The sequence below is a fragment of the Manacus candei genome, unplaced genomic scaffold (assembly GCF_025592945.1).
Source record: "Manacus candei isolate 608988 ecotype Guabito, Panama unplaced genomic scaffold, ASM2559294v1 h1tg000047l, whole genome shotgun sequence".
Lineage (NCBI taxonomy): Eukaryota > Metazoa > Chordata > Aves > Passeriformes > Pipridae > Manacus > Manacus candei.
In genome coordinates, this window is record NW_026138095.1 from 12,541,144 (window position 1) to 12,560,868 (window position 19,725).

At 48.1% G+C, this 19,725-nt stretch overlaps 1 protein-coding gene and 1 non-coding gene across 3 annotated transcripts in view; both read left to right on the forward strand.

Moving 5' to 3' along the window:
• GAS7 (growth arrest specific 7) overlaps positions 1–19,725 on the forward strand; it is a 106,932-nt gene that overhangs the window by 56,491 nt on the left and 30,716 nt on the right. Inside the window, exons 3-6 of one of the 2 annotated variants that reach the window (XM_051798049.1) lie at positions 3,822–3,893; positions 6,224–6,309; positions 9,768–9,821; positions 19,495–19,584. In XM_051798049.1, the coding sequence (XP_051654009.1) occupies positions 3,822–3,893; positions 6,224–6,309; positions 9,768–9,821; positions 19,495–19,584 (302 nt within the window). The remainder of the gene's footprint in view (positions 1–3,821; positions 3,894–6,223; positions 6,310–9,767; positions 9,822–19,494; positions 19,585–19,725) is intronic. The other variant, XM_051798050.1, reaches the window with a different exon arrangement.
• TRNAE-CUC (transfer RNA glutamic acid (anticodon CUC)) lies at positions 17,196–17,267 on the forward strand. The gene has a single exon. It is a non-coding gene; the product is annotated as a tRNA-Glu (tRNA).

Consider the following 19,725-nt stretch of genomic DNA (forward strand, 5'->3'; position numbering starts at 1 on the left):
TGTAGGGGCACGGGTCCTTATATAATAAGGAAAACACACGTTCTTCGTGGTGGTGGTGAAACAAAGAGGTTTATTTCAAATTCGACGCTTCCCTTTATACCCTGATATCATGTGACTTTCTTAACCAGTAGGGTTATCCATTTAGATGCATGCTCCTTTGGGCTTCTCTGCCCTGGCACGTCCTTCGTGCCTTGGACATGCCTCCTACATCACCCCCCTCTTAAATATCTAAGGAAGTCACGAAAACAGTGCAAAAACAACAGTGCAAACAATTAGAACAGTACATTGTAAACCACCAAAGCTTGCAATGACCCAGCACATCTCTTACTTGGCCTCTTATATCTCTATGGTAAACTTTATAAAACCTTCTTATATTCCTAAAGGGTAGTGCAACTTGGAGAAATAACTTTATTAACCTAAAGGCCTTAGCCCAACTATGTATGAACTTATACCCTTTATTAATCTGAGGGTTTTTAAATAACTGGGGAGTTCAACTTTATTTAAGAAACAGGATAAGCTTAGCAAAACTAAATTTTCTTAAAGTGACCTTGTGGCGGGGGTAATGTTATTTTGTGAGGTGTTTTGTGTTTTAATATTTTTCCAGTCAAACAACTCTCTTTATTCATTCACTCTTCTCATTCATTGGCGGCTGCCACTCATACATCTCACACACATTCACAGATTTTTTACAGACTGCTTTTTACCACATTGGTCATCTCTTAATGTAAACCTGAAACCTGAAACATAAATATAACTCTTTTATAACTTCTGCGTTACTCTGGTTCTTGCTGCTGGATTGTGTACCTAAATAGGGTTTAACACACCAGTTCTTTTCCTGTAGCCACGCAGGTGTAGCCTCATCCCCAAGTGACGAGATCTAACGGTCTTGTCCACTGCCCTGAATTCAAGTTTCTTACCATGATCGGTGGTTCGGGGGAGGCACAAGCCTGAGGCCTGTGTTGCTTTTCATACCCACTTCTTTCAGTGCTGTCACAATTTAAAAAATTGATAACATACATAGTTTTTTACTATGGCTACACAGATTCTCCCCCTTTTTTGTTGTTCATTGAACATGTGTTTCAGTGTGTGATGTGCTCTTGCAATAATTGCCTGTCTTATGGGTTAGTGTGGAATGCTTGTGACGTGAGAATTTTCCTATTTGATAGGAAGTGAAACCGATTTATTATTAGTGTTAATCTGCTTTGGGGTACCAAAGGTTGCTAAGCAACTAAGCCCTCCCCAGATGTGCTGTTACACCTGCCTGTGGGTCACTGGCATAAGCAGAGCAATTCTCCCTAAAATCGGCCAGCCACACGTTTTCTTCCAATCGTGTGGCATACTTATCAACTGATCCTTCCCTGTTTGCTACTTTACTCCCTCCCGGCAGAACCATCCTGGATTCCTCCTCCTCATCCCCCCATTCCTCCCCCCCTGTGGCCCCAGTGAACCCGGTTCCCTGTGGGGGGGTGGTGGTGGGTGGTGGAGGCAGCGAGGGGACGGGGTTACCTCCCCCTTTGTGCCTATGGGTGGGGCGGCGCTGGGGCCGGGAGAGACAAGTCAGTTTCTGGTCCATGTGGCGGGCAAGACGGTGGCACCCACCCCTGGGCACGTGGTCAGCGATCATCCACGGTGTGGGGTGGTAAATATGCTGGGTTACCCCCCCATCGCTATTACGGGGCCCTCTGCGCTGGTCCCATGGGCTGGGATATCACATCACAGGCCCCGTCCTCTCCTGCCGATTTGCGTCCCCTTGGCTCCCGGTCCCTGACCCGAAACTTAAGTTACGAACAGCTCTTCTCCCTCCCCTCGCTGGACTTTGTGTGTTTGAGCTCCTACACCTAAAAGTCGGGTTGCTGCCAGCAGTGTGAGCGGGGGTGTGTGTGTGTTGGCGTTGGATGCATGTGTTGTCCGTTCGTGTGCTCTGCTTAGTGCAGACATTATGACTTGCCAGGTTGGAAAAGCATTGTTAGCTTGGGGGTCTCCCCCCTGGGCTTTCAGTTTTATAAGGTTTCCTATTTTGTCCCATATTGCTATGTGAAGGGCTTCAACTAATGGCAGTTCAGGGACAGCTGCCTTAATAAAGCGTACAATTCTGTTAATTCCGTCCTTGTGGTTTGTATATGATATGGTTTTAGCAGGATAGCCAGTGCATCTGTGTCCTGTGATATCTCAGTGGAGAAAAAATTTCCCATTTTACCTTTAAGTCTCGGAGCTGTAGACGTACTCTGCTGGAAAGTCTTTGTCTATTTGCTGGCTTCTCCCGGTTCTTGGTCGACTGGGTGCGCGTGGGTGGCGGAGGCGCTGTTTCTTGGCGGCTGCGGCAGGCTCGTCGGTGCGGGCTGCGGTGGCTGCGGGCGCGTGGCGTCTGCGACGGGTGGCTGTGGCGGGTGCGTGGCGGCGGGCGGTCCTAGCGCTGGTCTGGCAGTAAAAAGCGGCGAAAAGCAGCGAAAAGTTCCTTTGGGGTCTCCGCTGCTTCTGAGTGGTTTTTCCTCGGCTTGGAGGGTCTACGTTGTCGTCACAGACAGGCAGGGGTCGGCAGGAAGCAGCAGGTTGCAGCAGTGAGCTGCAGCAGTTTCTGGTGGTGGCGCTGAGGATGTTAGAAGGTGGCAGCGGCGGAGCCGCTTTTATGCACATGGTCGAGCCGTGGCAAGAAGTGGGTAGCGGAGCTTCCCCGGCAGTTTTAAGGTGTTCCGCCGCCCGGGTCTCCGAGCTGCGGACACGGCACCGCTTAGGGAAACGTCCTTGCCGCGTGGGATGTTGGCGCTGCCTCTCAGCTTGACTCACCGCTCCGGTGTATGTTGGACCCCACTCTGCCTCTCTGACTGCCTCGATCTGTTGGTTTTTTCTTTTCTTCTTTCTTCTTTTCATTCCTGTGCACTTTTCCTAATATTTTTGGAGCTCACTAAACTAGGATTGGGTTTCTCAGACGCTCTGAGACAACGACTTAAAGATGTCTGTGTTTTTTTCGGTGAAAATTCCCGTCTCGAAATAAGTGAGATGATACTGGAATTACTGAGTTTTTTACCTGATTCAGGATATGCTAAACTGACTTAATATAAGTCCAAAGTCCCAAGTTTGGGTGCGCCATATGTAGGGGCACGGGTCCTTATGTAATAAGGAAAACACACACTCTTCGTGGTGGTGGTGAAACAAAGAGGTTTATTTCAAATTCGGCGCTTCCCTTTATACCCTGGTATCATGTGACTTTCTTAACCAGTAGCGTTATCCATTTAGACGCATGCTCCTTTGGGCTTCTCTGCCCTGGCACGTCCCTCGTGCCTTGGACATGCCTCCTACAGGAAATAGTTTTTTTTGGGGGGAAAGCATCTCGGCTTGTGTATATGTCACTGAAACCACATCTGTGAGTCACTCACACCTGCCTTTCATGTGGAGAGCAGGCAGAGGCAGTGCCACTACTTGGTCCCTGTGCCCAGGCTGAGGACCAGGTTGACTGTGCTGCGGCTGCTGCAGCCACACATCACGATGCTGCTGTAGGCCCCAGGTAGGGCCCACTCTGGGCTGGATTTAACGCCACCTGGAAAGGCTGTCAGTGCAGTGATGCCCTGGGCATTCCTGCACTGGAAGAACCAGTGATGCAGCTTCCAGTCTGCTCTGTCTCCACCCATCCCAGCTGGCAGCTACAGCAGGAAGAGATGAGAGGAGATAGGAAGTACAGGGAGGTGCAGGCATCTTCCTCACAGGGTGAGAGTCTGGTTCAGAGGACACTAAGGGTCAGATTCACAGGTATGTATGTAATTGTCATAATTCTGGTATGTGTGCAAGGCCTCCATCACCCTTACGCTGATGTTTCCCTTCAACAGAAACAACCTGGGAGCGGCCAAGTAGTGTGCCTGGGACTCCAAAGAGCCCTGTGTCACAGAAGAGTTCTGCAGGTAGTGTTTGATGATGTGCTTGACCACTATGCAATATGTGAATCTGCTTCTCTGCTACTCAGCGAAGCAAAAGAAAATGCTGTGATACAGTGGGATGTAGACTTGATGTACATATAGAATCATTGACTGGTTTGGGTTGAAAGAGACCTTAAAGACCATCTTGTTCTACCCCTCTGCCATGGGCAGGGACACCTATCACTAGACCAGTTCCTCCGAGTCCCATACAACCTGGCCTTGGACACTTCCAGGGATGGGGCAGCCTCAGTGTCTCTAGGCAACCTGTGCCAGGGCCTCACCACCCTCACAGCCAAGAATTTTTTCCTAATATCTGATCTAAATCTACCCTCCTTCAGCTTAAAGCCATTCTCCCTTGTCCTATCACTGCAGGCCCTTATCCAAAGTCCCTCTCCAGCTCTCTTATAGCCTCTTTCTGTATTGGAAGGGGCTCTACGTTCTCCCTGGACCCTTCTCTTCTCCAGGCTACATGGTCATGAGAGTGTAGCAGAGCAAACATGGTGGGGCTTTCCCTTCTGATATGTCTTCTTGACTGCTGTTTCCGTGCCAGTCCATCTTCTGGTTGGGTGTCTGAAGTGTCTGCTTAAGAGCTGAGGTGGCTCCCCCTCAGAACACAGAGGCAAAAGGTAGCCCAACAAGCCCTTTCCCAGTCCTGCTTTCTGATGGGGCAGGGAAATTAAATAGCAGCAGAGGCACGTGGGCTGGCTGATGCTCTTCCATACACAGAGAAGTGTTTTAGCATGTGATAGCAACAGGGCTGACCACATCACCTCTGTTCTGACTGGAGATTGCAGGAAATCAAGTAACAGAATCAGGTGCATAACTGTACTGAAAAGCTCTGGGTACTGCAGAATGACAGAGCAAAGCAAAAGTTACTCTGGAATAAAAAGTATTATATGTAAAGTTCGTTGCTGCCAGCTGACTGTAAATAATGCAGGCGAGAGGATGTTTTCCATAGAAATTTTCAAATCGATGTCCCTCTTTATCAGCAGATCTGAGTGGAAAATCTGCTTGAAAATTGTGCAGTTTGCTGTAAACAAAGGATCTGTAATGTAGTTGAGTATCTTGTTTTAACTGTACTTTGAGCATTATTCTTTGCTCAGTATATTAAAAAAGAAATGGCAACCTACAGCTGCATACATGAAACATAAACATCTTACAAGGCTTGCCACCTTGATGTGAAAACCCAAATCCATTAAACTAGTGCCTTTTATGGATGCCAGGTGCCTACCAAACTACTCTGTCACTCTCCTCCTCAGTTGAATGGGGGAAAAAACTATGAGAAAAGGTTTGTCAGTCAGGATAAGGCCAGAGAGAGATCACTCACTGATCACTGTCATGGGCAAAACAGATTCCACTCAGGAAAATATCCTATTTATTACCAATCAAATCAGAGTAGGGTAATGAGAAATAAAACTAAATTTTAAAACACCTCACTCACACCCCTCCCTGCTTCCTCGGCTCTACCTCACTCCTCAATTCTCTCCTTTCTCCCCTCTCAGTGGTGCAGGGGGTTGGGGAATGGAGGATGTGTTCATCACACATTTTCTCCGCTGCTCCTTCCTCCTCAGGAGAGGAGGACTCACACTCTTCCCTGCTCCAACATGGGGTCCCTCCCACAGAAGACAGTCTTCCACAAACTTCTCCAAAGTGAGAGGCTGCAGTTCTTCACAGACTGGTCCCCACAGGGCGCAGTCCCCCAGCAACAGGTTGCTCCAGCATAGGTCCTTCCCATGGGGTCAGTCCTTCAGGAACAAGTTGCTCCAGCATTGGTCTCCCATGGGTCACAAGTCCTGCCAGCAAACCATCTCCAGTGTGGACTCCTCTCTCCATGGGTCCTCAACTCCTCAGAGACACTGTCCCTGTAGCATGCCCCCTAGCAAAACATGGCTGCACAAAACCAGCGCAACATATCCCATTTGTTCAAACACATCATTTTACCAAACAGTGCCATGGGTACTGGTTTGAGTCTGGAGGTGTCTTTTTCTTGGTTTTTTCCAGCTCAGTAACTCCTGTCATAACTTCTGATAAGAGCCCACTGCAGGGTCCTGAGCACAGAGTGGGCCCATGGGCAACTGCCTGTTTTGTCCTTCTGCAGAGTCTGGTTCTGGGGTCTGTCTGGCTCACATTGCCAGCCTGTTGGGATGGGGGGAAGCATCCATAGTTTCTTAGGCTGGAGGCAGTGAACACTGTTGAATCAGAAAAGGCACTGTGATCTAGATCTGCATATTGAGTTATGAGATAGGTTTTTAAAATGTGCAATTTTTTATTTGCTACCAGCAGCAATCCTGATGACTCTCCATCTGTTCTTACAGTGAATGGCTACTACATTTCTGGGACTCCGGTACACCAGCTTGACTCTGGTCATATGAGCCTCCGAAAAGCCAGTGGGGATCCCCAGGTAAGTTTTTGGGAAAAAGCCAAACAACAGTATCCAAGAATAAATGGGTCTTCACTTAAGTAGTTTAGGAATCCACCCAGAGCAGGTGGTCAAGAGCCATCTTCTTTTAGAACCTGTCAGATCAGACAGATTTGTTGCATGTGGAATAGTTAGTCTTTGTGTCCAGCTGGTAAAACAGTAAAAAATGCCAAGACCCTTTGGATTTTTCTGTCCCATGACTCCTTTCTGAAAAATCCACGAGGCCACTTCAGTCACTAGTAACAACCCTACAAATTTTCCTGCCGCTCCAGCCTGAAGCCTGGGCCTGTGTCCAGCACAGTCCTCTCTCTACACTCCCACGTCTGCCCATGTCTGTACCTCATTGTATTTTCTTGCAGCTCCAGCTTTCTGTCCCAAAGACAGTATACAGAAAGAATTTGTCCAAAGCTTTTTTCTCAATGACTTCATCTACTCCGGCCTGTCCTTTCACAGCCCCTCCTCAGTACCTCACCCACCACATCACCCTGGGCTAACCTACAACCCGTGGACAGCCAGCCTCCCCCAGCCTGTTTGTCCAAATTTCCAATAAATATCTCTGCACTTTTTCTTGCACCACATCATGTCCCTGCGAGAGTCTTCCCAGCAGGTCTGCAGATGCAGCACAGGGCCCTCTTCCAGCTCCTCCCATGAAACTTTTCGGTCTCTGCCATCACCATATTACCATGTGACTACCACAGCTGGTGGGTTGCACTCCAGTTGGGTTGTGCTTCCTCACCCACTCGTTCCCCCAGTTCCTTTGCAGTGCAACTCCTTAAATACCCACGGGGAAATGCATGTTTGACTGGTGTGCTGCTGCCACGTGGGTGTGGCTTTGGTGCTATCAATGTCTTTCTGATGTTCCCTGTTTCGTGTGTTGTCTGCCGAATGCCCCTCTTTGCCTCAACCCCCTTTCTCGAACACTGCCTTCTAACTGGTGGCCTTCAGCCTGGCCCTCAGGTGGTCTGTCTCATCTAGGTCAGTATTTCTGGTTTAGGTTCATGGCATCTCTCATGATACAGTCCAGCACTTTGACTCCCTGATTGTTCCACATCAAACATCTTGCACTTAATTGCCCATGCTGCTGCTTCTCTCAGCACTTTGCCCAGGCTGGAGACAGAGTGAGCACCTTAACTAGGGCAAAAGCATTTTATAAACTTATCAGACACCCTGTCCACATGTCTGCTGTGACTCCCTCAGAGAACCCAAATAAACTTGTAGGGTGTGACTTCCTTCAAAAAACCCTTGTTAATCCTTGTGCAGAAAAAAATTCTCATGGTATCCAACCCTCATGGTTTTTCAGTAGGCTTGAAACACAGGTCAGATTAACTGACTCCTCCAGAACTTCCTTTGTAGCAACATTTGCCACCTTCTGTTTTTACAATGTTGAGTCACTCGAATTCATAGACATCTTTTTAGTCAAATTCACATCTGAGATATGTGGGGAGTCACAGAGTCACAGAATGGTTTTGGTTGGAAGGGAGTCTAAAGACCATCCGGTGCCAACTCCCTGCCATGGGCAGGGACACCTTCCACTATCCCAGGTTGTTTCAAGCCCTGTCCAACCTGTCCTTGAACACTTCCAGGGATCAAGGGGCAGCAACAGCTTCTCTGGGCAACCTGTGCCAGGGCCTCACAGGGAAGAATTTCTTCCTAATAACTAATCTAAGCCTGCCCTCTGTCAGTATGAAGCCATTCTCCCTTGTTCTATCACTCCAGTCCCTCGTCCAAAGCCCCTCTCCAACTTTTTGTATGCTGCTTTCAGGTACTGAAAGTTCACACTAAGATCCCCCCAGAGCCTTCTCCAGGCTGAACAACTCCAGCTCTCAGCCCTTCAGTGCTATGCACTGCTTTGCTCAAATGACTCAACCATCAACCTGTCAAAAATCCCTTTCATGACTTTTTTCATTCCCTTCATCGTCTCCATGATATTTTCTTTCCATTGGTCCTTTATTACAGGTTTTTCCAAATGGAAGTCCTGGCTTCATCCCTACTTTGAACCTGCTTTGAACTAGTTTTGAATCTTTAACTGGCTGTCGGTGTCATTAATTCTCAGAACAGCTTGTGTCCACGCCCACTTGGGAACCTGCTTTTCCTGGAAGCTGTGGCAGCTTTTGCAGAAGAGTCCTTAGTAGGGAAAACATCTGATCATAAACTCTTGCTTGCAAGAAGCTGTGCTCTACACCCTCAAAGTCTTTTTGGCCCGTCCCTTTCCTTGTGTATTTTGGGCCATCCCAAACTGCTTTACTTTGACTGCCTCGTGTGTTCCCAGTACAGGCTGTTTCCCACTGTGGAGCAGCTCCCAGGCATTTGCTGGGGTGCTTTCTTAGACCTGGGTAGCAGCCACCATGCAAACAAACGCTGGCAAGATCCCTCTGGCAAGCTCAGCTACATTTCTTGGAAACAGGTCAAGGGGGGAAAAAGCCACAACTGAGAACAACGCAGAGCTGTGCTGTGCTGGGCGCAAGGCCAGCCCTTGTTTATGGCTTCCTAGAGAGCAGCTAAGTGCTGCCTGTTCAGGTTGTCACAGCTGCCACCAAGGGAACAGCAGAACAGCCATGGAACTGCATGTGTGTGGTGCTGGGCATGATGCTGCTGCTGGGCATCAAGTCCCAGGATGAGCACTGGGTGCCTGGGCAGTGGGATATGGGGTGGGAGTCCCCGACACAGCCCAGTGATGATGCCAGGAGCGACTTGTGTGCTGCAGATCAGCTGTCACAGCATCTGAGCTCCACCAGGGATCCCAGCATGTACCCTGCAACAGGGACAGAGGGCACTGTCAGCCTGGGGGGACTGCAGGGCACTTTTGTGTCCCTGTCCCCAGGGGGGGCACAATGCCACCATTCCACAGGCAGGCAGGAACTGTCTGATGGCAGGACACTGCCACCATCCCTGTCCCCACTGGGGCACAATGGCACCCTGTGGACCCCAGGACCCTTGTCCTCATCTCCAGGGGGGGTACGGTGGCATCCCACGAGACGGCAGGACACTGTCACCATTCCTGTCCCTAGCAGTGGATGTCACCATCCCACAGCATGGCAAGACCCTGCCACCATTCCTGTTCCTGTCCCCATATCCAGGAGGGCAAAGTGCCATCCCACGGGACACCAGAACCCCTGTCCCTGTCCTCAGGGGTGTGTGATGTCCCCGCCTCATCCCATAGCAGAGGAGGACACTGTCTCCATCCCTGTCCCCGACAGCGGGTACCATCGTCGCACGGCACAGCAGAACCGGTTTCCGTCCCCGCGGCGCTTCAGCCCGGGCCGCCCGCAGCCCCGCGCGGCGGGGGCGGGGGGCGGAGCGCCGGCCGGTGCCTCCTCCAGCTCCCCCTCCCGAGCCGGGCCGAGCCGGGCCGTGCCATGGGACCCGCCTCTCCCCCGCCCCGCGCAGCCATGCTGGGCTCCGAGAGCGGCCGTGATGATGCGCTCCGGTTCTCTTCGCAGAGCCCGGGGTCCCCGGCGGCACCGCGGCGGCAGAGCAAGGAGAGCAGCCTGACGGTGAGTGCGGGGGACCGGTCCGGGGGGAACCGCCGGGGGCTCCGTGCGGCTCCCCGAGCAGTGGGGCTGGGGGAGGCGGGCGGAGAGAGCATCCTTCACTCGGCATTTTGGTGTTTAAACCCTAAGAAACCTGGGGAGGCTTTGGGATCGGTGTCCTAGGCAGGAGTCCAGGCGCATTTTCCCGTTGATTTCGTTGGTTCTAGGATGAACGGGAGGGAACGCGGTACCTCAGACTGTGAACCAGGTGTCCTGAAAAAACTTCATCTGATCACCTCCCCCACAACCACAGCTTCTGTATCGGGAAAAGCACTGAAAGGTTGGAGAAATACAAACAGCGGAGGTTGATCGTTGCTCTGCCAGGGCAGGAGGTTTATTTTTTTCTCAAAGAATCTGTATTTTTTTCTCAAAGAGGTGTCAGAAGGTTTCGTGTGCCAGTGTCCAAATGAAGATTTCTGATAGGTAGTATAAGAAAAGGTTTTAAGTTTCAGTATGAAGTTAATCTTACATTTGCTTTTAATATTTGATTAAATATAATTGACTCAATGAAGAGACTTTGGACAAGAACACATAGTGACAAGACAAGGGACAGTGGTTTTAAACTGCAAGAGAATAGGTTTAGATTAGATACTAGGAAGAAATTCTTCCCTGTGAGGGTGGTGAGGCACTAGCACAGGTTGCCCAGAGAAGCTGAGGCTGCCCCATTCCTGAAAGTGTTCAAGGCTAGGCTGGATGGGGCTTGTAGCAACCTGTCTAGTGGAAGGTGTCCCTGCCCAGGGCAGGGAAGTTGGAGCAAGGTGGCCTTTAAGGTCCTTTCCAACCCAAACCATTCTATGATTCTATGTTATGAATAAAGATGTTCTCAGTATCATGATTACAGACATTAATATCTTTTCTGTGCTTGGTGACCTCATCTGGAACACAGTTTGCACTTCTGGGCCCCTCAATGTAGGACAAACGATTAAAAACAGAAAGGAAAACAAAATAGATGAATGAAAGTGGCTGGGAAAAGAAAGTTTTATTTAAATGGAAATCCAAACAAATGAATAGATAAATTAATTACAGTGATAAAGGTGAGGCAATAACCATACTTACAGCTGCAAGCATTGTCAGGATATCAGATCCACAAGAGCAAAAGGAATAATTCAGTATTATACATCCCTGTTAATGTTACTACAAGGAGGAGATAATTGTCTATATTATCACACTCAACCTGTGGATTTATTCATCAGTAGGCTGGGTTGCTGGTGGCAGAGACCAGGATTTGAAAGGTGCACATGCAGGTGTCTCTGACTGCAGAGTGGGTCAGTCACTGCCATGCAGGTACAGTTTTCTATGGGGAGAAAAAATCTTGAACAGTTTTTGAAAAAAAACACTTGAGTGATTTTGATACTTGATTATCAAAATCAGTTGTTGTAAATGTTATTACTGTAATTAGCATATTGGGAGAGTGGTATGGTTTGAAATAAGTATAAATCTGTTGGTTTGGACATTTTCGCAGATCTCCTGGAGAATCAGCTGCTCCTGGGGGCTACAGTGGCTGGAGGAGGAGGCATGTCCAAGCCCCCAAATGCAGCCCTTGCCTACTCAAATCAGTGGGGTAGGAGCAAATCATAGGCTGAACATGGTGACCAGAGGGACTAGACATCGTTACAGGGTGGGTTAGACTGGGCTACAGGGCACAGCACAAGTGCAGGAGTGCTTGGTTTTTTGCAATCCCCATTGTTTCCAAGGCTGTTCATTGAGGGTGGTTTTTCATATTTGCTAGCCCACGTGCCATCAGGTAACATCTGCAAAGCAAGAAAGTGTGTGTTATGTCAGGGTCACTGAGCGTGCATTTCTCCAGCAGAAGTCCAAAGCTTTCAAGTAGAATGCATCAGACAGAGAAAAATAAGCTAATTTTAACAGCTGTTTGCTCCAAGCCATTGCCTCCATCTAGACAGCATTGTGAAAAACAAATCTCATATGGAGTGTAAACTGTAAAACAATATAAGGTTTTCCCCTGTCTCCTAGGAGGTTCTGTTTGCTCAGCGCCTCTCGAGCTGATGTGTGGATGATCTAGTTAGCAGAGCTGCAGGGCATGTCCTTAGCATGCTGTCAGATGCTTTTCCTTGGTCCGTAGCTGTGCTCAGGCAGAACCTCTTCTTGTAGAGGGGAATTTTATGGTTAGCTTTGAGGCTCTTGGTCCATCAAACCTCCCTCCAAACTGGAATCCTTTGGCACACAAGCTGTGGACATCAGGTGATGTTCACTCTGAGCAGCGGCTGCAGCCAAACTATCACTGTGTCATTGCCTTCAGCAGAGGAGTGGGAGCTCGTTCCCATCTTCTTCAGAATGCATCTCCCTCTTCTACATCCAGCTTCTGGAAATCCTGAAGGCAGGTGTGAGCTGGAGTATTTCCCATCTATGTGCACCCAATAAGAAGAATAATCTGGTGTTTCCTCTTTGGTGAGTGAATGTTACCAACACAGTCTTCCATTTTTTTGGAAGGGAAACCCCAACAGGGTGTATCAGAGGTGTTAGGAAGCTGCTGGTTGCACAGAATATGGCTGCTTACTTAAGAAGCAGCAGTGCAGATGTGTGGTCTGCTGGTTTTGCAGTGAGTTTCAAGGTGCACTCACTACTTTTAGGCTGGATGGTTTGCTAGCTGATTTCTGAAGAAGAGATCATTTACGATAGGCGAGGGAGAGTTAAATGGAGAATATGCAGGGGGATATCATCTCAGGAAGAGATCTATGTATCGCTTGAAGAGCAAGAAACTTGCCTGATTATAAGGTGTTCCTGAGTGTGGGTTTCTTTCTGAAGAATTCTTTAGTACCTTGTCAAGATAGTGCAAGACTTGGAAAGTGCTGGTGTTCGGATTGCATGTGTTGGACACATCAATGAACACGTGCTGCAGATGGGAAGAGGGGCAGCCTACGTGCAGGAACTTTGGATTTCCTGCTGCTGTGCTCTGCATCTGACACAACGTTAATGAATGCAAGGTTGTGATGAGCACAGGGTGAGGCTGCACATTCAGCACGGTTCTCCCCTCTGCCCTGGGGCTGACTGCATGGTAGATACTGTCAGAAACCCCTTGGCTTGGCAGGGGGATGAATCACCTCTGAACCTTTCTACAGACAGACCAAGTAAAGAGGGCTCCTGAACGCTTTTGGCAGAATCTTCCCTTTGAAATAGGAAGGAATCAACGCATTTGTTAACAATGAGGACTTTGGTTGTCTGTTCTTCCCTCCTGTTGTACCGTAGCTGCAGCATCACCCTGCCAGCGCTAAAACCACAGGCAAAATAATGATGTTGAAGCTACCTAGACACAGCCTAGGCATTCCTGGGCTTCCCTGTCTGGGGAGAGTTCAAACTGCCCAAGCCTCTATCTGTGCCCAAACTCTTATGAGATCTCTTCCAGTCTTTGCATTTGGTTGTTTTACCCCAATGGTTCCATTTGCAATATGAACTGACTTAGTGGAGTTGGATGTTGTACTTTTGGGGTCTCAGATGACATTGTAAGGAAGATACTGAAGTGAGGCAATCTGGCACAGCTTTGCTGTGTTAAGGTGCTGTGAATGTGCAGAAATCAGGAAAAATAATGTGCATTTTTAAGCTGAAGAAATGAGCAAAAATGTTGCCCTGCTTTAGTCAGTTCACCATGGCACAGTAAGCTTACCCGCTGTCTACTAATTTATTTATGTAGTATCTTATGTAATAAACATGTAGTTGATTATCTAGGCCTTGATCAAATTATTATTGTTTTATTCATGTTGCTTGGCAATGTATCGTTTACTGGTGAGTGCTGGTAGCAACTTCAAAGCCTCCAGAGACTTTGAAATCCAGGAGATTAATATGCATGTCCAACCCAAAAAAGTTTGTTGCTTCTGTGCAAACCCTGTGCATTCACCTGGCTCCCTGTGTCTTTTCCTCTTCTGTCACCCTTTTGTGTCTCAAACATAATGAAGAGTCACCTACAATGTAAACAGCTCATTTTGCCATGACTACCAACGTACTCATGGGAATAGGAGCTGAAATATTTAGCTGTTAAGAGTATAATTGCATTTGATTATGATCAGTACACAGGCAAAAGTATTTTAATCCATTGAGTTTGGCATACAGCTTGTCAAGAGAAATGTATCAATTTGTGCTGCTTCTCTGATCCTCTGTGTGTGTATGTGTGTATATGTGTGTGTGTCCCACCAAGCTTTGTTGTCACCATGTTTTTACCAGGATGTCTTCTCTAACTCTGTACCTTTTTCTGTCCTCATGATCCAGTGGCTCTTTCACAGATTTTCTGGTGCCAAGCATGGCCAGGGGCAGGTGGAAGGACAAGCTGCTGGGAAGATTTGCTCAGCTCATATTTGGGAATTAGCCCTGTTAAATTTCCCTTTGCTGCAAGCTGACAACAGCCATTATTTTTGTTAGTGAAGAGGCTGGATGAGAGCTTAATATCATGGTGAAGCTGATTATCACCTTGGCTGTCCCGGTGGAGTCTGTGAGAATGTAATGCAGGTCATCACACCTTGTTTTCTCTTCATGTTCTGTGACTCCATCATTACCTGAGATATGTGTTTTAATTTGTTTTGGTTTTTTACTGGCAATTACGCCTGCAATAGTCAACTTCTGCAAGCTTTTGTTAGGCCTTGCTGGTGAGTCAGCATTGTTGAGAGATTAGCACTGCCATGGGTTTGAATTTGGACTTGCACAGCGCCTGCCCAGCTGTCAGGGATGTGACTAGTGAGAGTGTGGTCCCTCACGATTAGTAAGGGCAGTGGTCCCTTATGTGGAGGGAACGTCACTGTTCGTGGGACTGATCAAGCTTTTTAGTGCTGTCAGACATGGGGACATCATTGTGAGATGCTTTGGCTGTCTTTACCATCAGTCAAGAAGCTCATCAGTGGGACTAAGCTGGTGAAATAGAGTGCTTTTTTCAACTATCTTTGCTTTTAGAAAAAAGAAAAGTAGCATTTCAGAGGGAGAACAGAGAGAGGGGGAATGCCATGCTCTCTCACCACTACTAGTGTGTGGCTGTGTCTTGCTCACTACCAGCCTGGTGTTCCCCTCCTGCTGGGAAATCCTGAGAGGTTTAAGAACTGTTAGGAAATACAAATCCAAGAGCTCTTGTTTAAATATAACAAATCTGTGGTGATGAAAGGAGAGAAAGATCGCGAGATTTCCTATGCAGTCATATATAGTTTTTAGTAATATTTCTAGAGTTTTGAAACTTTCCATGCCCCTGCTAGGACTTAGTGTAGAAAGGTATAAGTTTGGTTAAGTTCTGTTTACCGCACAAATAATTCTTTCTTTTTTTTTGGTAAGACTGCAAAAGCTTCTGCATTTTAGTTTTCTAATTCTGACATCAGTTCCCTTTTAAAAGTGATACTAGACCCAAATGGCCTCAGGACTCTGTCCAGACAATTCAACATCATTTCTAGATAGTCTTCTGAGAAGTGAAGAATGTTTGATTTATTCCTAAATCTTTGAGTCTGATGACATTCTTTGAGAAACATATGAATTAATCCTACTCTCATCACCTGTTGATGTGCATACTCACTGTTCCTCTTCCTGCTGCATGCGTGGAGTTCAGTCCACTGCAGTGGGGCACCATCACGAGTCCCAACCTGGGCATTTCCAATGACTCTGTGGTTAGTGCTTCAGGAAATTAACTTTAAGACTCACTGTGATATCACTAATCAGCAGTTTCCAACTAACACAGATTTATTTTTTTGTGAAACAGGCACTGCCTTTAGCAGAGAATAGGAATTTCCCTTGCTGTTTGTCTATGCAGATTTTTACACTGTAGGGAACAACTTGTGTGCCACTGTATGTGCTCCCCACTGCACATCACCTCCCTGTCCTGGTGCACAGTGCCATGATGCAGAGATCCAACTTAGGATATTTTATGTTTCTATGATTCTGTGATGCCTGGTCTTCTGGTCTTTTGCAAAATACACTTAGGAGGTGCTTGTTTTCCCCCTTCTCAATATCCAGTGTGAAAATGTTGGGCCCTAGAAATCTGCCTTGAAAACACTGCTGTCTTCATGGGAAGCACTTGGTCATTTCCCAGTTGAAATAAGTCATCTCGGACAACACAAAGCACACTCAGCACTGTGTTTCCACAGTGGACATCCCAGCCATTCTTTGTGAGACCACCAGTATGAGGATAGTGGAAACCAGAGTAGCTGTCCTTTCACCAGTGCTGTATTGGTGCTTGTGGTGGGGAGATGTGAATCACTTCCAGCATCCTAAAACTTCATGCAGTCTCCTTAACTCTTTTGCCTTGTGCTGCTAACTGTTTTTAACTTGAGCTAAATCCTGAGTTCCTGTAGCTTGGCAGTCTGCTCTCGAGAGTCAGCATCTTGTCCTGGGTGCTCTGTATTGTGTAAGCATACAGAATGGCTGTGCTCAGGGCAATGTTTCGTGCAGGCTGCCAGGTAGGAGGGACTGGAGTGGCTGAAAGTGCTGGCATGCAGGTGTCGTGAGATCATACAGATTTTTATTCAGTGAATATGAAATACAGCATCAAAGACAGAAATCCTCAAATCCAGAAGCTGCGTAAACCTGTCTTGACACCATGTACCTTAATGTGGTTCCTTGTAACATTGCCATTGCTGACAATACTGCATCTCCCCTTCTCCGTGAGGATGAGCTGCAGCATTACTCACTCGCGGGAGTCAGTTTGCCTTCTGTGATATGTGACAGTGATTGTGCAGGGGTTCTGGAGGCCATCTCATTTTTTTGAGGCAAAACTAACTGCAATATGTGGTATTATTTGAGAACTGGTGTATGGTTGTGCCAGCACAGAGGCATGACCAAGTACCAGTGCAGCCCATGCTCAGCAGTGGCACTGGATTTCATAGGATCATAAGAGGAGTCATAGAAAGACTTGGGTTAGAAGGGACCTTAAAGCTTATCTTGTTCCACTTCTCTGTCCTCCCTTGGCAGGGACATAGACCAGGTTGCTCCAAGCCCCATCCAACTTGGCCTTGAACAATTCCAGCAATGGGGCAGTCACAGCTTCTCTGGATCTGATGATCTCTGAAGCGAGGTGAAGCCTGTGTTCTGTCAGGCCTTGTTCACCAGCCCAGTAGTGGTCCAGGCCAATGTTTATCAGACACTGCCTGAAAGGAATAGTTTTGCTGAAGGTATCCAGACAGTATTTTTAAGACATTTGGGATGATCAGTTTGAAGCCTCCTGGCAGGGGAGAGAGGAGTCCCCTAATGGGGTGTTGAGCCAGCGCTTACTGGCTCATGCCAGAGCTTTGCAGAGCCTGCAGGCATCTCTGCACCCCCCCGCTTGCACCAGCTGTGCCCGGGGGACAGATGCCAGCTCCTCTCCTGGGGGAGATCTGCTCATGGGCTTTTAGTTTTTTGGTTATCCCTGAATGGGGCCCCCTGGTGGTCTAGTGGTTAGGATGCGGCGCTCTCACCGCCGCGACCCGGGTTTGATTCCCGGTCAGGGGACTTCCCCGGGCAGATGGAGCTCGTCAGCCCTGTAAGGCCATCCATCTAAGAGAAGGTCACTCTAAACAAACCTACGTCCTGAGGACCTCGCTACCACCGTCCGAGCTCGCTCAGCCCTGGCAGATGAACCTTAGGATTAAAGGGTGGGCTCAGTTCAGCACACACTGTGTCTCACCTAAAAAATCCACTGCGCAGGCTCGAAGGGTAATGACCTTTCCCAAATCTTTGTTCGCGAAGACTGGTCATGATATCCCTGAATGGAGAAGGGAAGGTAACCCTACCTATCTAAAAAAAAACAGGGCAAGATGGGCTTGCAGTTTTCCTGAGAGAACTTTGCTGGCAGGGAAGGGACAGGAGAGGAAAACTTCAGCAGAGATAGAAGGTGTCGTCAGTGAAACATCTCTCATAGAGGCTGCAGTGGTGACAGAAGTCAGCATGGGGGCTGAGAGGCTCATTGCAGCAGCACAGGCAAGCCCAGCTGAGTGTGACTACAGTGGTATGTCCCCTGGCTTGTCTTCAGGGAGATGTCTGGGTGATGGGGAGCACTGGCGCTGCTGTTGCATGGCCATCTCACTCTGAACTGAGCTGATGTTCTGTAACTCCTGATGTAACTCTTCTGACAGGGAACATGTGGGAACAGGGAGGGCGTTTGCAGTGTTGTCTGTTGCTGAGACCCCGTGGCCAGTGGAGGCCGGTGCTGTCTGGAGAGGCTGGCTCTGGCTGGAGATGATACAGGCTCTGGCTGGAGAGGCTGGCTCTGGTTGGAGGTGCAGGGTCACTAGTGCATGGCTGCTGCCTGCAAAGCCTTGATCTCTGACCTCCTGCAGATCAGTTTTGAAGCCTGATGGAAGCTGGAAGGGAAGACTCATGGTTTAGGATCTAGCTGAGGTGACAACCAAAGACAGTGTAGGTGCAGGGTCCTCAGCCTGTTTTGAAGTGGACTTGGCGTGCTCTGGGCAGAGTGATTTATGTAGAGCAAGCTCTTGCATCACTTACAGGAAAACTGCTGAACCTCCAGCCTGGGCAGATGGCAGCAGAGCCAGTGTGGGTTTGTAGGAGCAGCCTTGTATCAGCTAAAGGCTTTGTCTGCTTTGCTCTGGCATGGGGGGTTTGCACTGTGTCAGCACCCGCATCCTTTCTGATCCTCTCTCAATAGCCCAAAGGCAGACTCACTGCCTGTAAGCACTGCCTTTGGGTCTGCCTATGCAGCTGTGCTAACCCTGCCCACAGCTTTGTGTATGGATTTCCTGTGAGCATTAACTGATCCAAAACAAAACCCCACACCCATACAATTATATCTGTGAGTCTCCCATCCCCAGTATCTGTTGGTTCCTTGATTAATACCCAAGTACTCTTAGTGTCTTGTGACCCTGTGGGTGCACTGAGAGAGACTGATCTTAGGGACCTGCTCAGCAGGGAATTGGGGCAAGCATTATAAACTGGCAGTGAGCTCTGACTCTTACTGGTGCATCCTCTGAAGGGCTTGGCTGTGTCCAGAGTTGTTCTGCAGCATGTTCTGCAGTAGCTGTCATGCTCTTAGCCTTCACTGTGCTTTTATCAGGCTGCATGTTCCACTGCGATAACTTAATGAGCACTTGGGCTTTTTTATGCCATTGTTTAATGACCATGTGATGAGTCCTGCCTCACAGATTGCTGTGGTTTTTGCAGACTGAAGGCTCGCTGACCTCAGAGAGCCCCTGTTCCTTGTAGCAGGGACCATCACTTTCATCTGAAAAAGTCTCTGAGATAGATGGAAGGGCTGTGCACTGAAAAAATAACCTGTTTTTTTGTAATCCTATAGGAGACTGGCATAGCCGAGGTTTTTTGCTGAGATACGCCGTTCGTGCCTGCAGTGCTTTCTGATGCTCACTGTGTTTCTGTGTTGAGGGTGTGCTCAGGGTATTTCACATCAAGTTTTTTACCACAGTTCTTAGGGATCTGGGAGAACTCCCCACATGGTGCTTTCCAAATCCAGTAGGTTTCCCTCATGTGAAACGGGTAGTTTATTTTCCTCTGAGCTGACGCTCCTGCTTGCATAGAAGAGCTTTCTGGGAATACTTAGCTGCTGTTTCCATGCAACAAGGAATTTTTCTTCACTGGCATGCATTCACTGCGGATTTTCTGATGGGAAGTGCATGGATATAAACTTTCATTTGCATATTTCTCATCAACAGCTAAATTTCATTGCTGTCTAACTCCCTTTTTTTCTTATTTTTTTTTTTAACAGATCAACTGTGTGACTTTCCCCCACCCTGACGTAATGCCAGAGCAGCAGTTGCTGAAACCTTCAGAGTGGAGCTACTGTGATTATTTCTGGGTAAGTAGGCAGCCAGCCACATGCCATATTGAAGCTCCAGAGCTTCCACAAAAGTGGAACAAACAGCTTGATTTGTGGCACAAGGTAAAGGAGAATTTGGGCTGAGATACAGTGTGTAAGGGCAGTACCAGGGAGACTGGC